Source organism: Oncorhynchus masou, chromosome 6 (genome assembly GCF_036934945.1).
Source record: "Oncorhynchus masou masou isolate Uvic2021 chromosome 6, UVic_Omas_1.1, whole genome shotgun sequence".
In the NCBI taxonomy this organism is placed as follows: domain Eukaryota; kingdom Metazoa; phylum Chordata; class Actinopteri; order Salmoniformes; family Salmonidae; genus Oncorhynchus; species Oncorhynchus masou.
This window is the reverse complement of record NC_088217.1, coordinates 26,683,678-26,700,859: the sequence shown is the minus strand read 5'-3', so window position 1 is coordinate 26,700,859 and position 17,182 is coordinate 26,683,678. Positions and strand designations below refer to the sequence as shown.

General features: G+C 41.1%; 1 protein-coding gene across 1 annotated transcript in view; it reads right to left on the bottom strand.

Annotated features, from left to right (window-relative positions):
- The window catches only part of LOC135541767 (paxillin-like), a 48,339-nt gene extending 31,695 nt beyond the window's left edge, over positions 1-16,644 (bottom strand). The window contains exon 1 of the mRNA XM_064968125.1: positions 16,443-16,644. Within this exon, the coding sequence (XP_064824197.1) occupies positions 16,443-16,455 (13 nt within the window). The 5' untranslated portion in view covers positions 16,456-16,644. The remainder of the gene's footprint in view (positions 1-16,442) is intronic.
- Between the last annotated feature and the right edge of the window lie 538 nt (positions 16,645-17,182).

Sequence of the window (17,182 nt, the reverse complement as noted above, 5' to 3'; positions counted from 1 at the left end):
GCTCTAACCACCTGCCTCACGAGGAGCCTGCCTGTTACGCGAATGCAGTAAGAAGCCACGGTAAGTTGCTAGCATTAAACTTATCATATAGAAAACAATCAATCATAATCAATAGTTATAACAACACATGGTTGATGCTAGATAAACTAGTAATATCGTGTCCTGCGTTGCATATAATCGATGCGGTGCGCATTCGGGAAAAAGGACTGTCGTTGCTCATAAACATAATGCCTTTCATAAACATCAATCATAAACATCAATGCCTTTCTTAAAATCAATACACAGAAGTATATATTTTTAAACCTGCATATTTAGCTAAAATAAATCCAGGTGAGCAAGCAATATTAACCAGGTGAAATTGTGTCACTTCTCTTGCGTTCATTGCACGCAGATTCAGGGTATATGCAGCAGTTTGGGCCGCCTGGCTCATTGCGAACTAATTTGCCAGAATTTTACATAATTATGACATAACATTGAAGGTTGTGCAATGTAACAGCAATATTTAGACTTAGGGATGCCATCAGTTAGTTAAAATATGTAACGGTTCCGTATTTCACTGAAAGAATATTTGAGTTTCCAGATTCGACCATATTAATGACCTAAGGCTTGTATGTGTGTTATGTTATAATTAAGTCTATGATTTGATAAAGCAGTCTGACTGAGCGATGGTAGGCAGCAGCAGGCTCGTAAGCATTCATTCAAACAGCACTTTCGTGCGTTTTGCCAGCAGCACATCGCTGTGCATCAAGCATTGCGCTGTCTATGACTTCAAGCCTATAAACTCCCGAGATTAGGTTGGTGTAACCATTGTGAAATGGCTGGCTAGTTAATGGGGTGCGCGCTAATAGCATTTCAAATGTCACTTGGAGTAGTTGTTCCCCTTGCTCTGCATGGGTAACGCTGCTTCGAGGGTGGCTGTTGTCAATGTGTTCCTGATTCGAGCCCAGGTAGTGGCAAGGAGAGGGATGGAAGCTATACTGTTACACTGGCAATACTAAAGTGCCTATAAGAACATCTAATAGTCAAAGGTATAGTCAAATACAAATCATAGTGAGAAATGGTCCTATAATAACTACAACCTAAAACTTCCTACCTGGGAATATTGAAGACTCATGTTAAAAAAGGAACCACCAGCTTTCATATGTTCTCATGTTCTGAGCAAGGAACTTAAACTTTAGCTTTCTTACATGGCACATATTGCACAGAAATACAGTGTAGATATTCTTAATGTTGTAATTGACTATTGTAGCTTGAAAAGGCAGATTTTTTATGGAATATCTACATAGGTCCACTATCAGCAACCATCATTCCTGTGTTCCAAAGGCATGCTGTGTTAGCTAATCTAAGTTTAGCATTTTAAGAAGGCTAATTTATCATTAGAAAATCCTTTTTCAATTATGTTAGCACAATTGAAAACTGTTGTCCTGATTAGAGAAGCAATAAAACTGGTCTTCTTTAGTCTCGTTGAGTATCTGGAGCATCAGCATTTGTGGGTTTGATTACAGGCTCAAAATGGCCAGAAACAAAGAACTTTCTGAAACTGGTCTGTCTTATTCTTGTTCTGAGAAATGAAGGCTATTCCATACGAGAAATTGCCAAGAAACTGAAGCTCTCGTACAAACGCTGTGTACTACTCCCTTCACAGAACAGTGCAAACTGGCTCTAACCATTATAGAAAGAGGAGTGGGAGGCCCCGGTGCACAACAGTGAAGAGGCAACTCCGGGATGCTGGCCTTCTAGGCAGAGTTGCAAAGAAAAAGCCATATCTCAGACTGGCCAATAAAAATAAAAGATTAAGATGGGCAAAAGAACAGACATTGGACAGAGGCACTCTGCCTAGAAGGCCAGCAGATTACATCGCAATCCACGAGGAGACTGCGTGGCAGGCTGACCACCTGTTATGCGAGTGTAGCATCAAAAAGGACCTTGTGGCTGTGGTAAATTGGCTCCTTGCAACATATTTTCATAAAATCACACCACAAAATATATATCTTCACTTATATTAGGCAGAGTTACCTTGTCCTATGGATATCCACACAGTTATCAAAATTGTTAAGATGGTGCAAGCCTACACAAAACACAGACCTTATTTGAAGTGAATCTAAAAAAATATCCAATGGAATAAATGAAGGAATTGCTTTTCAGATTTTGCTGAAAGGTGTCATGGGAATTATGACTCCCACTTTGGTAGTCAATTCTTACCATGCCCATTTACTAAAATAGGATTTCCTGCATTTAGAGATTAGTTTTTGTTTTCAACATTCATCACAGGTAACATAAATTATTGTTTTTTTATTCAAACAGTTGAGTATGTGTCTCCCAAGCAGACACTGCAGTATCCTTGTCACTTCAGAGTGCTGTGTGTGGACACAATTATAGTAATTTTACAGATGGCAGAGAAAAGCAGAGCACCAGTGTGGGACTATTGCATTGAATTGACACCAGGGAAAGCATGGGGTCTTATTTGTGATAAAGATGTAAGCATGGGGTCAACAACGGCTATAAAAAAAATAAAAAAGCCACCAACCTGTGGAATCCCCTTAAGAACACAGACCTAAAAGCCCATAAGGAAGCAATGAAGAAAAAAAGCAAACGCAAAATCTTCAAGAAAAAAAAAAGTGTTAGACACATCACAGACGTCGTAGGCTACAATCTTAAAACATTTTAATAAAAACAAGAAAAATGGCAGGACAAAGACCCAAGAAGATGGACGAAGCAGTTATTGAGATGATTGATCCTGTACTGGGGTTCAGTAAGAGTAATCCGCTGCTATGGCAATGATGAACAATTCCATCACACAGAAATGCTAGATAAAACACAAAGGAGTTGTGATGAAAGTGAATAATCTGATAGCACCAGTGAATGCTCCACACATGGCATTCACATCTGACTGCTGGTCAGTGCCTGATGAAACTTACTGAACATTTAATTGACAATGTCTAGACAAGAAAGCATGTTGTGCTGAATGTCAAGATTATGACTGGCTCACACACAGGAAACTACAGAGCGATGTTTTGGACCATGTTGGAATACTGGGAAATCCACACAGAACGTGTAGTGCTGGTCCTCAGGGATAGTGGGGCAAACATGGTGAAAGGTAGGAGACTGTCGGACTTCAGCTACAGTGCACACACCCTACAGCTTGTAATCAATGATGGACTATCCAGTCAGAGAGCTGTGCTAGACATTATTGCCATGTTGAAGAGCTTTGCAACTCACTTTGATCATTCTGTACTGGCCAAACAGAGTCTGGGGGCCATTCTGGAGGAGCTTGGCCTTCCAAAACACAGCATCAACCATGCAGTTCAAACACAACACTACATATGTTACAGAGGATGTTTGAACAGAGGCATGCACTGAATGTGTATGCAGGTGAATACGGACACATCAGCAGTTTGTCTGCTACACAGTGGGACGTAGTCTCTTTCCTAATTGAGACTCTAGCACCTATGGAGGAGGTGACAGTGGAGATGAGCCACTTCAATGCCACAGCCACATGCATCATCCCCAGTGTGTCGGTGCTGAAGCTGATGCTGCAGCAGGTGGGTTCTTCTACTCAAGGCATCAAAACCTTACGGAAGACCATGTTGAACTGTCTGACAAGGCAGTTCTCGAAGGCCGAGAAGACAAAGTGCCCGGTGCTGGCAACTGTCCTGGATCCACGTCACAAGAGCTACGCCGTCACCTCAGGGACAGCACTAGAGAAAGTAAAAGAGTGGCTGAAGGAGGAATTTGACCTAAGGAATCCAAATCCCAGAGCCACAGCAGAAGGGACTAGTGAAGGAGGACCCAGATGGAAAGGGGCAAAGAGTCCAGGTAGACAGCCTCTACGCTAGAATCCTTGGAAGCCAAGAGGGCAGGGCTGAAGTCCAGTACAGAGTTGGAGCGTTACCTCACAGAGCCCGTCATTGACAGAAAGAGTGGCTTGCCTTTGAAGTGGTGGAAGCAGAATGAGGACAGACTTCAATTACTCGCTACACTGGCAAAGAAGTTTCTGTCCCCCACCTTCTTCGGTCCCAAGCGAGAGAGTGTTCAGTGAGGTGGGGATGATTTATGATAAGCGGAGGAGCAGACTGACAGGGGAACATGCAGACAAGCTCGGGTTTCTGCTTTACAACTTCTTAACTGGGAATATTGAAGACTCGTTAAAAAGGAACCACCAGCTTTCATATGTTTGCATGTTCTGAGCAAGGAACTTAAACGTTAGCTTTTTTACATGGCACTTTCACCAACACTGTTTTTGCATTATTTAAACCAAATTGAATGTTTCATTATTTAGGAGACTAAATTGACTTTATGTATTGTGTTAACTCAGTATTGTTGTAATTGTCATTACAAATATACACATAAAATAAATTTAGGTCCTCCAATACTCGGTATTGGCGTTGAAAAATCATAAAATCGCTCGACCTCTAGTTGTAACGTTAACCATTTTGGTTACCTCGAGGCAGCCCACACTCATTGAATATGGAACAATAACAAGTAAAACCTCTCGTGCATGACTTCATTACTGAGCGCAAAGTTGATTGCATGTTCTCACTGAAACATGGTTGCCAGACTGTAGTGCCGCTCCTATTGAAGTCTCCCCGCGGACTACAGCTTTTCATACACGATCAGAAAAGGCAGAGACAGCCTCTGTTTTTACTAATGCTCTCAGCTGTAAGGACATTTCATTTTGTGACTTGTGTTTTGAGCATCCTGCTATACTGTTTAAATATAAGCCACCAGTACTGGCCATAACCCTGTATAGGCCACCAATGCACTGCCCCACTTTATTTACCAATTTATCTGAACTATTGTCCTTAAGGACTATGATAAAATCATTGTGTTGGGCGATTTTAATATTCATGTTGACAAAAGCAACTCTCCTAGGCCATCGAATTTATGAATCTTTTGAGCTCTATGGGACTTTATCTAACATGTTACTGAGTCCACGCATAACGGTGGCCATACTCTGGACCTGGGTATTAACCAAGGGGCTTTCTATGGACCTATTCCATTGTTGATTTTGCTTTATCTGATCCCCACGGTGTATTTTTTACTACATTGTTGCCCTTAGAACAGGGTAATACTGAACGCAGTAAGAAACGCCATCTTACCTCTGAAGTTGCCACAGATCGAGTGTATGAACAATACTTCACCACCTATTCTGCCTTCATGGTGATTCAGTTGAACTTTTATTGCAAATTAAGGGATATCATTGATGCCGTAGCTCCAGTAAAGTAGACAAAGGTCACATCTAAAACAGAGAGCCCCTTGGAGTGAGGAAACTAATCTATTCAAGAGAAAGTGCAGAAAGGCAGAGCGGAAGTGGAGAAAGTCAAAGTTGCAGGTCCATTATGATATTCTGAGAGAGCAACTTGGCATTTATATTAAGGAAATAAGAAATGCCAGATTGTCCCATTTTTCTAACTGGATCACTATTAAATCAGAATAATGAGTGCTCTTCGACCATTGATGGCCTGATAAATACTACCCCCCCAAACTTGTGTGAACGGTCCTCCACATCTAAACGTAATGAATTGTGGCATATTTCAGAGAAGATACCCAGCCTAATGTTGGTTATCAGTCAAGCAAGACCCTATGAGAAGTTTGATGTGCACTTGCCTACTACGCAAAGGCACTATGGATTTATTTCCCCTGGTTGACACAGACATGCTCAGGAAAGTGACATCAGAACTGAAGCATTCTACCTGCCTTCGATCCTATCCCCACCACCTTCAAAACAGTTTTTAATTGCATATCTGAAGACATGCAAGCCATTTTTAAATGACCCCATTCCTGTGAAAAAATCAAGTACATCAAGTTTCCAACTGTAAAAATAAATAAATCCAGACCTGGTTTTCATGCACACCACAGCAGACACAGCTTTAGTTAAAGTGGTAAATGATCATACAGCCAACACAGACGCCAAGCATCTCTGTCCTTGTACGCTTAGATTTAAGTGCTGCAATTGACTCGTTGACCATGATTTCCTTCTGGACAGGTGGGATGGCTTCTCCGGTCTAGGACCTATGTAACTGGGTCGAGAGTTGAATCACCCTTGGTGAAGAGAACTCAGAGAAAATACATATCACATGTGGCGTTCATCAAGGTTTGATTTGGGGTCCAGTACTGTTCAGTTTATATTCTACCACTTGGCAGCGTTATCAGAAAGCATAGCATTGATTGTTTTCACTGCTTTATTGGTTTATTCTTTCAGTGAAATACGGAACTGTTACGTATTTTATCGAATGGGTGGCAACCCTAAGTCTAAATATTGTTGTTATGTTGCACAACCGTCAATGTTATGTCATAATTATGTAAAATTCTGGCAAACTAATTCTGGTCTTTGTTAGGAAGAAATGGTCTTCACACAGTTTGCAACGAGCCAGGCGACCCAAACTGCTGTATATACCCTGACTCTGCTTACACTGAATGCAAGAGAAGTGACAATTTCAGGCACGGCATTGATTATATGCAACACAGGACAAGCTAGTTAATCTTAACATAATCACTAGTTATTTTATAAAAAACAATCCGTTTAATGCAATCTAGCAACTTACCATGGCTCCTTGCTGCCTGTACTCGCGTAACAGTTGGTCAGCCTGCCACGCAGTCTCCTTGTGGATTGCAATATAAATCTGCATTGAAATCAGCCCTAATTAAATCGGCCGTTTTGACTTATCGGTCGACCTCCATCATATTCAGCTACATTCTATATAATCAATACTTGGCACACACTTGGTAAGCTAGTAGTTAGGGTGTTGGGCCAGCAACGGAAATGTTGCTCAATCGAATCCCCGAGCTGACAAGGTAAAAATATATCTTCATGCCCCTGAGCAAGGCAGTTAACCCACAATTCCCCGGGCGCCGAAGACGTGGATGTCGATTGTTGCAGGTCCCCGCACATCTGATTCAGAGGGATTTGGTTAAATGCGGAAGACATTTCAGATGTACAACTGACTAGGTATCCCCTTTCCCCACAGCGGTCCCCTGATGGTGAGTATTAGAACCAGATGACAGGAGGAGTCTATGCATGTCAGTTCTTGTTTGGGGGTAACTTACCTCACCCAGCCTACTCCTTCCTGTGCACCAACAGCACTTCAAACAAACTGGCCTGTTTTAGCTTTTGATAAAAAGGCATACAGAGCATCACCCAACACTAATGAGCTGAGCGGACAGGAGTATAGTAACGCTCCAGAGCAGATTTCACTCACAATACATTTTTCTAGCAACCAAGCAGAAATAGATTGCTCTCTGGTACATTTTACCCTCCTTTTTCTGCACACAAACTTATCAAGAGGTATTTTAATTTTCATGTCTTGTTGGTGCATGCCTAGCCAATGGGAGCTGGGCTAGCTGCCTCTGATGTAGGCTGTATCTTGGAAGTAGAGAGAAGAGGGATACTTGTTAGGGCCCTCTGTAAAAATAACATTCCTTAGGCACACAGAGCATCAACAATATACAACATACAATGATGGCATCACACATTGTGACCTGCATGATCGGATTCTGCAGTGAATCCAGAGGATGCATCCCAAATGGCATCCTGTCCGCTATATAGTGCGCTTTGGGATGCACATACAGACACATCCCTGGTCATTGGGATTGGCATCTCCAGGACAGAAGAGTCAGAAGAGAAAGGAACCAGCAACAATCACATCTGGTCAGGCCTTCAGCTGTTAACAGGACTGAGCCCACAGCTTCCTGTGAGGTGTACCACAGGAATCCTGCAGAAGCTGAGGTTGGGTTAGTGGTAGGTGCACAGCTGTAGAGCTAGGCTATAGTCCTAGCAGTGCATGAGAGCACGTATGGGCTTTCTTAAAGGCACAATTTGAAGTTTAATTTCTGCTAAAAGGTATTGATTGGCAAAGCAGAATGGGGGGGGGGGTCTTTGAGTGTATTGTGTGCACTCAGTAAATCTCTGTGCGCATTGGTTGTTTGTAGACTTTATCCTGTAGACATAGGCCTAGATATTTGAGATTGTAAGTGTATGTCACAGTGCACTCACTGCTTTGGTGGTCCCAATGCTGTGGTATGTGGAGAAACTGGTTTGGAACACCTGTATAACAGAGGAAACTAGTTGAGAAAAAAATTGCAGTAGTCATGTGTTTTTGCCTTTCACATCCACTCACTAACAAGTCAGCAAACACATGTAAAAGAGGAGTAGGATGTGTTCGAATGTGCTAGAAGACGACCGATTAATCGGCATGGCCGATTTCAAGTGTTCATAACAAACGCCGATTACATAGCAATCCACGAGGAAACTGTGTGGCAGGCTGACCACCGGTTACGTGAGTGCAGCGACAAAAGGACCTTGTGGCGGCAAGGAGCCAAGGTAAATTGCTAGCTAGCATTAAACTTATCTTTTTAAAAAAACAATCAATTTTCACAATCACTAGTTAACTACTAGTGGTAGATGATATTACTAGCTTAACTAGCTTGTCCTGCGTTGCATATAATCAATGCGGTGCCTGTTAATTTATCATCGAGTCACAGGCTACTTCACCAAAAGGGTGATGATTTAACAAAAGCACATTCACAAAACAAAGCACAATCTTTGCACGAATGTACCTAAACATCAATGTCTTTCTTAAAACCAATACACAGAAGTATACATTTTTATTTAAACCTGCATATTTAGTTAAAAGAAATTCATGTTAGCAGACAATATTAACTAGGGAAATTGTCACTTCTATTGCGTTCAGTGAAAGCAGAGTTAGGTTATAAATGTAAATGTAATGTTATATGCAACAGTTTGGACCGCCTGGCTCGTTGCGAACTGCGTTTCTTCCTAACAAAGGCCGTCATTTATTTGCCCGAATTTTACATAATTAGAACATTGAAGGTTGTGCAATGTAACAGCAATATTTAGATTTAGGGTTGCCACCGGTTCGACAAAATATGGAACGGTTCTATATTTCACTGACAGAATAAATGTTTCGTTTTCAAAATGATAGTTTCCAGATTTGACCATATTAAATGATATAAGGCTCGTATTTCTGTGTGTTTCTTATAATTAAGTGTATGATTTGATAGAGCAGTCTGAGCGGTGGTAGGCAGCAGCAGGCTCGTAAGCATTCATTCAAACAGCACTTTACTGCATTTGCCAGCAGCTCTTAGCAATGCTTGATTCACACCACTGTTTATGACTTCAAGCCTATCAACTCCCGAGATTAGGCTGGCAATACCAAAGTACCTATAAGAACATCCAATAGTCAAAAGGTATATGAAATACAAAATGTTATAGAGAGAAATAGTCGACGTGTCATAATTCCTATAATAACGACAACCTAAAACTTCTTAACTGGGAATATTGAACCACGAGCTTTCATATGTTCTGAGCAAGGAACTTAAACGTTAGCTTTTTTACATGGCACATATTGCACTTTTACTTTCTTCTCCAACACTGTTTTTGCATTATTTAAACAAAATTGAACATGTTTCATTATTTATTTGAGAATAAATAGATGTTATTTATATATTAAGTTCAAATAAAAGTTTTAATTCAGTATTGTTGCAATTGTCATTATAGCAAATATATATAAAATCGGCTTCTGCTTTTTTTGGTCCTCTTAATAAATCGGTATCAGCTTCGAAAAACCGGTCAACCTCTAGTTAGTGCACACTCATCCTCCTGCATTTGTGTGTTTATGCCAAGCCTGGGTCAGGGCTGTGTGGGGTGAGTGCTCGAAATAGACAGCCTCTCTCACATGCTTTATGGACTGAGCACTACCTCAGCACAGAGAATGAACTTGCTGAATACAAATAAAAATACGTTTATCCTATAGGAGACACTGATGGAGCTACCCTCTGTCTATCAAATAAATACCTCGACCTACCTAAGCTAAACCTTCCCAGTAAACGCTTTACCAGTCCCTTTTTAATTACTCAGTTATTTAATTGATAAATAATTTTTGGTCCTCAACTCTAATTCGATCATGAGATGAACTAGGACTCAGTAAAAAAGCAAGAGCTAAAAAAAAGTGAATTAAATGGTTATTTTATGAAAGGGGCAGTACACAGTATAGTGTACTTCCTTCTTTTCTCTGAGAGGGGTTGGGTCTCACCTCCTACACCATGAAAACATTTACATCCCCTCACCGCATGTTATAAGGCCACACTGGATTGTGCAACTCTCCTTTTTGAGGGAGGACTTTAACCTTTCTAGGGCAAGTGTTCTGCTAGCGGAACCCCTCGACAACATTCCACTGAAAAGGCACGCAAAATTAAAAAATATTTTTTTGAAATATGTAACTTTTACACATTAACAAGTCCAATACAGCAAATGAAAGATTAACAAGAAGTTTATCTACCCATCGTGTCCGATTTAAAAAATGCTTTACAGCGAAAGCACAACATATGATTATGTTAGATCACCGCCAAGTCAAAAAAACACAGCCATTTTTCCAGCCAAAGATAGGAGTCACAAAAAGCAGAAATAGATAAAATGAATCACTAACCTTTGATAATCATCAGATGACACTTATAGGACATCATGTCACACAATACATGTATGTTTTGTTCAATAATGTGCATATTTATATCCGAAAATCAGAGTTTACATTGGCGCCTTACGTGCAGTAATGTTTTGATTCCAAAACATCCAGTGATTTTGCAGAAATACTCCTAATAAACATTGATAAAAGATTATTCATAGAATTAAAGATAGATTTCTCCATAATGCAACCACTGTGTCAGATTTCAAAAAAACTTTACGGAAAAAGCATAATCTGAGAACGGCGCTCAGAGCCCAAAACCTGTTTCTAAAGACGGTTGACATCTAGTGGAAGCCGTAGGAAGTACAAAGTTATCCATATTCCACTGTGTAGTCGGTAGGGCAAGCTTTGAAAAACTACAAACCTCAGATTTCCCACTTCCTGGTTGGATTTCTCTCAGGTTTTCACCTGACATATTATTTTATTTTTTTTATTTTTTTTCACCTTTATTTAACCAGGTAGGCTAGTTGAGAACAAGTTCTCATTTGCAACTGCAACCTGGCCAAGATAAAGCATAGCAGTGTGAACAGACGACACAGAGTTACACATGGAGTAAACAATAAACAAGTCAATAGCACAGTAGAAAAAAAGAGAGTCTATATACATTATGTGCAAAAGGCATGAGGAGGTAGGCGGATAATTACAATTTTGCAGATTAACACGAGTGATAATGATCAGATGGTCATGTACAGGTAGAGATAGAGTGCAAAAGAGCAGAAAAGTAAATAAATAAAAACAATATGGGGATGAGGTAGGTAAAATTGGATGGGCTATTTACCGATAGACTATGTACAGCTGCAGCAATCGGTTAGCTGCTCAGATAGCAGATGTTTGAAGTTAGTGAGGGAGCTAAAAGTCTCCAACTTCAGAGATTTTTGCAAGTCGTTCCAGTCACAGGCAGCAGAGAACTGGAACGAAAGGCGGCCAAATGAGGTGTTGGCTTTAGGGATGATCAGTGAGATACACCTGCTGGAGCGCGGGCTACGGGTGGGTGTTGCCATCGTGACCAGTGAACTGAGATAAGGCGGAGCTTTACCTAGCATGGACTTGTAGATGACCTGGAACCAGTGGGTCTGGCGACGAATATGTAGCGAGGGCCAGCCGACTAGAGCATACAGGTCGCAGTAGTGGGTGGTATAAGGTGCTTTAGTGACAAAACTGCATCCAGTTTGCTGAGTAGATTGTTGGAAACTATTTTGTAGATGACGTCGCCGAAGTCGAGGACCGGTAGGATAGTCAGTTTTACTAGGGTAAGTTTGGCGGCGTGAGTGAAGGAGGCTTGGTTGCGGAATAGAAAGCTGACTCTAGATTTGATTTTCGATTGGAGATGTTTGATATGAGTCTGGAATGAGAGTTTACAGTCTAGCCAGACACCTATGTACTTATAGATGTCCACATATTCAAGGTCGGAACCATCCAGGGTGGTGATACTAGTCAGGCGTGCGGGTGCAGGCAGCGGTTGAAAAGCGGTTGAAAAGCATGCATTTGGTTTTACTAGCGTTTAAGAGCAGTTGGAGGCCACGGAAGGAGTGTTGTATGGCATTGAAGCTCGTTTGGAGGGTAGATAGCACAGTGTCCAAGGACGGGCCGGAAGTACATAGAATGGTGTCGTCTGCGTAGAGGTGGATCAGGGAATCGCCCGCAGCAAGAGCAACATCATTGATATATACAGAGAAAAGAGTCGGTCCGAGAATTGAACCCTGTGGCACCCCCATAGAGACTGCCAGGGGACCGGACAGCATGCCCTCCGATTTGACATACTGAACTCTGTCTGCAAAGTAGTTGGTGAACCAGGCAAGGCAGTCATCAGAAAAACAGAGGCTACTGAGTCTGCCGATAAGAATATGGTGATTGACAGAGTCGAAAGCCTTGGCCATATGACTTCTGTTATACTCAGACATCATTCAAACAGTTTTAGAAACGTCAGAGTGTTTTCTATCCAATACTAATACGCATTTATTATCATCTGGGACAGAGTAGGAGGCAGTGCACTCTGAGAACGCTATTCATCCAAAATTGAAAATGCTGCCCCCCATCCCAAAAAGGTTGGGGAAGCCCTTCAACTATGTAAGTGGAGAAGGTATGTGCATCCTATTTCTTATATAGTGCACTACTTTTGACCAGGGCCAACAGTGCTCTGGTCAAAAGTAGTGCTATATGTAGGGAATAGGGTGCCATTTGGGACGTAACTGGTGTATCCATTAATATTGATGGCGTGTAGTGTGAATCATTCATGGCATGGTTTTCTTTGGACACTAAGGACATTTTGAAGGAAGGAAGATTTCCCTTTGGTCATTTAGAAGGTTGTATGATTGCAACTCCACCACTTATGTGGGCGCAGTCGCTTAGGCAAGTTGTAAGAGACACTTTCTCCTCCATTGGAAAATAAAACTACCATTCTCACACTATTGAGCAAAGTGAAACAGAGCCAAGCTAAACCGGGCAGGTCTGGCTATGCATCCAACATAGTTGCTGGAAGCATTCTGGAAAGGAAAATGTGAAAAGAACAGCATGAGCCAGTACGGTTCAGGTTGTCCCCTATAGTGTGAATCAGGCATTAGAGTCAGTAGACACCATGCTGTTCTTGCGTGTGTCATATGACCCCGTTTTGCTCAGTCCTCCAAGTGTCAGGGCAGCACTTTTTTTAACATCCAAAATCAGATTACACATTTAAAGAAGGTATCTCACACATCACATGGCATCTTAAATCAATATCATGAGGCATACTAATACAGTTAAGTTAAGATGTTATTCTGGTGCATTTTTTTTTGCATCAAATTAGGTTGTTTTTTCTCTCCAAGATGACTGACTAAATTTTACCTCATGGTTGCCATGTATAACATACAGACCTAAAAACACAATCCCACCCACCCTTCAAATACGATTTGCCCACTACAATATTCCGTTGTTGAGTGAGTGTGAGTTGGGTGTGCAAAACCTGTAAAGACAATACTGTAGATTGGTGCCTCGGACTGTCAAATACCTTAAAACTTGTATAGCCTAGTCAGTTTTGAGACTGCGATACAATGAACTGGGAGTGCTCTCTCTAATGACTGGTTGTGGGTACCTAATGATGATCGAAGCTACATGTTCTGCACGTACAGTACTACAGCCATTCCATGTTTGCAGCAAACCATAGCATGTAGGCTAGCTATTTTGGGAAGCATGTTTATATCACTATTCATTACTAAGCCCATAATGTTTCTAGCTGACACAGATCTTCTCACATAAACGTAGGTCTGTTCATGTGGAGCAAGGACATTCAGTGTAAAAGCAGATGAATTAATTTTTTAAGATAACAGATGGTGTCACATTGTGGACAGCACGCACAATTAACCCCAGCAGTCCAACTGTGGCTGGAGGGGATGTGACTGACCAGTTAGCAGAATGAATAAACTCCCTACTCATCCACTGTACATGGACAACATAATTGGCTTCGATCAAATATGACAGGACAGACGAGGGAACCCAGATGCACACACAGTAACAGGTGCACTTGGCAACAACTCCCCAGCTTGCTGCTGTCCTCACTCAACTTATCTGGCAAAACGAAGTTACATATATATTCCAGAAGAAAAAAGTCAACGTTTAGAGACGATAATGAAAAAAATGGCAGCAAAAAGAGCAGGGGAAGGAACAGATATGTTCAAACCTCAGGCTATAGTGTATGGTTCAAACCAAAGACTATATACCAACGCCCTAACTTATGAAGGAGCAGAGGTGTGCCTGGGGCTACAGATTCTTCATCAACACTGCACCAGTGTTGCTAGATGTGTGTATAGAACAATTTTAGTGCCAACAGATACTGTATTTGAATTCAATATTTATTTTGAAACTGAATTGAATGAATATTGCATTCAGTTTTAAAAATGCAATTTATGCTGAAATTCAATATGATAAATACTGCATTAATTGTCTGTGTATCAAGCTTCCAAACTAATTTCAAGTTCACCAAAGTTGTACATATTAAACTTCTCAGATGCATTCAGATTTCAAATTGAATTCTCGAAATTCAGATTCAAAATTAGAGACCACATCCTGGTTCTTTGCAAGGAGTCGTAGCATTTGGTCTATAAGCTATGATAAGCACCCAACCTCCTACTTTTTAAAAGTATTATTGCTACTACTATATTGCTGAAAGCTAAAGATCTCTGGAACATGACCATGCCTTCTGTTCCCCACTGATGCTCACAGGAGGCGCAGAAGGGAGTGTGGCAAAAACAGCAATTTGGCCCTCTTTGCAATATGCAGTAGTTGAATAGGAGCGTCATAGTTATTCTCTATTGACTGACTGGGTTTTGAACCAGGTCTCCTGCATGTCACAAGACTGTTCGCCCACTTAGCTAAAGTCCATAGGGATGAGATCAAAGTTAATGTAAAGGACGACACACTGCTTGCTTAGGAAGTACCACTTCTCCCTCATTCAGCTCACGTCAGGCTTCAAAATCAGGACCTTTGCCTCGAAAACCCACATGACCGCCTTCCAGAAGTTTCGCAACCCACTGCACTATTGAAAAGCCTTTCTTCAATTGAAGAGGGGTGGCACTTCAGGCTGATGAGTGAGTTTCATTTACCTCCCAGTGACCCCAGAGTTTGAGTGAGTAACTTGTCTGAGAGCTGAAAAGTTACATTGTCCGGCACACAAGAGACTTGGGTTAGAACCCCATCAGTCAAACTGACATCTCCAGGTCTCAGGCAAAATGGGGTGAAACGGAAGTGAAGTCTGGAGAATTGTTTGTTTCCTGTACTCAGCCCTATGGGCTTTAGCTAAGTGGGCTAGCACAGTCTTGTGACAGCAGGAACAGCGGGTTAACTGCCTGTTCAGGGGCAGAACGACAGAATTGTACCTTGTCAGCTCGGGGGTTTGAACCCGCAACCTTCCGGTTACTAGTCCAACGCTCTAACCACTAGTCTACCCTGTAGCCAAATGTATAGGAAGAAAATAAATTAAACATGCCACATTGGCTTCAGAAACCTGTTTAACACAGATGGTTTCATTCCATCTGTTCTCCTTTACCTCTCCTGGCTGGCAAAGTACCAGGATGTTTTCTCTGGTTTTAAATCAGAATTTAGAGAACTGCATTTGAATACAATCTGAGAAGTTTAATATATGAAACTTTGGTCAACTTGAAATGATAGTTTGTGAACCTGAGAGACAATGAATGCAATATTCACCATATTGAAAAGGAAGACAAATATTGGATATCAGCATTTAATTCAATTTTAAAGCTGAATTAAATATTCATTCAGTTTAGTTTCAAATCATGAAATACAAGTTCAATTTATGATTTCAACGATTCTATTTGTGCATTACAAATTCTAAAATATTGCAGTACATTCAAATGCAATATCTAAATACAAATTCAAAAACATTGAATTCAAATAGTTTGTTGGCAGTGAAATCGCTCCATAAGTGTGCATGCATGGTCGCGGTCATCAATTTAGTAGCATTTTCCATCAGCAATGTACGCGGCAAAAAGGCTCGAAAATTTTTTGCAAATGTCATGAATCAGCTAATTAAAAAGTTGAGTTCAAGTCAACAGATCTGGGAGAGGCGGCATCGATTGAATCCCTGCCTGTATTTAGCTGGCTGTGCACACATTGCTAACACAGAACACATGTGTTATTGAAAACAAATGTGGGAGGATTGCAAAGTATCCATGCGTATTGGCTAGCAACTGATTCAACAATAATCACGAATTAGCTCCTTCCTGACGCCAAGGCAAAAAAATCTATTTTTCAGAACCACAGCGCGCGGCCTCCAACCTGCCGATTCCCACGCTGTGTAGTAGGCTAGCTGGATAATAACTGGCTCTATAACGTTAGCGTCATTTGTGGTACTGTACTATAGTTAGCATACCTGATGAACAAGTGCTATGCAGGTAATTTGGTAGTACCAAAAGAGTGGAAACAATTCGAACGCTCTACTGTTAGCTAAGAAATAACACCACGGGAACTTACCTAAATCATCCATGGTGGTAGCAGAAGGAATCGGCGCTACACTATGAACGAACCGGGCCGGTTATCCTTTGATTCGATTGTCGGTAGCTCTACCTACACTGTGGCTTCTATATAGAAATTCCAGTAATCTGAATGCAGTACAGAAGTTTTCAGTTAGCTGCTTCCCTGCTACACTCAACAATAAAATGCAGTCATGGGGACAAGCAGCTCACCCCCACCTGGAGCCTTCAAATTTACCAGTAAGAAAAGTCTGGCTGCTGTACTTAAACTTTTAGTTATAGGCTGCCATCTAGCGGAAGTGGGCCAACTCGGTATGTTTAGATTAAATCAACAATGTGGGATTTGTTTTTCAGTGAAATGGAAGACCCCGCCACTTGTTTTGAGGTCTTTATTTGGCAAGCTAAATGGCACGCACACAATTCCAATTTACACAACAATGTCTCTTAATTGGATATGTATAACCTATCTATAAACTGAAATCAATTGTAGTTGCATCTAGTCCATGTACAGGTTACCCGATCATGTTTCACCATTCCCCCCAACCTTTGATTGAACAATTGGCCTTGCGTCAGAGGTGATCATCATCGAACGATTTAAGAATTCGAAAATGCGTTCTAAAAATCACGTTACTCCATATATCCACAATAGCAAGTGAGGTCAACATAATTGATTTTTATTTCCTTATATTTCTATATATAAGTCAACGTAGCCTTGTCAATATAATTTAGAAACAGTGGTGA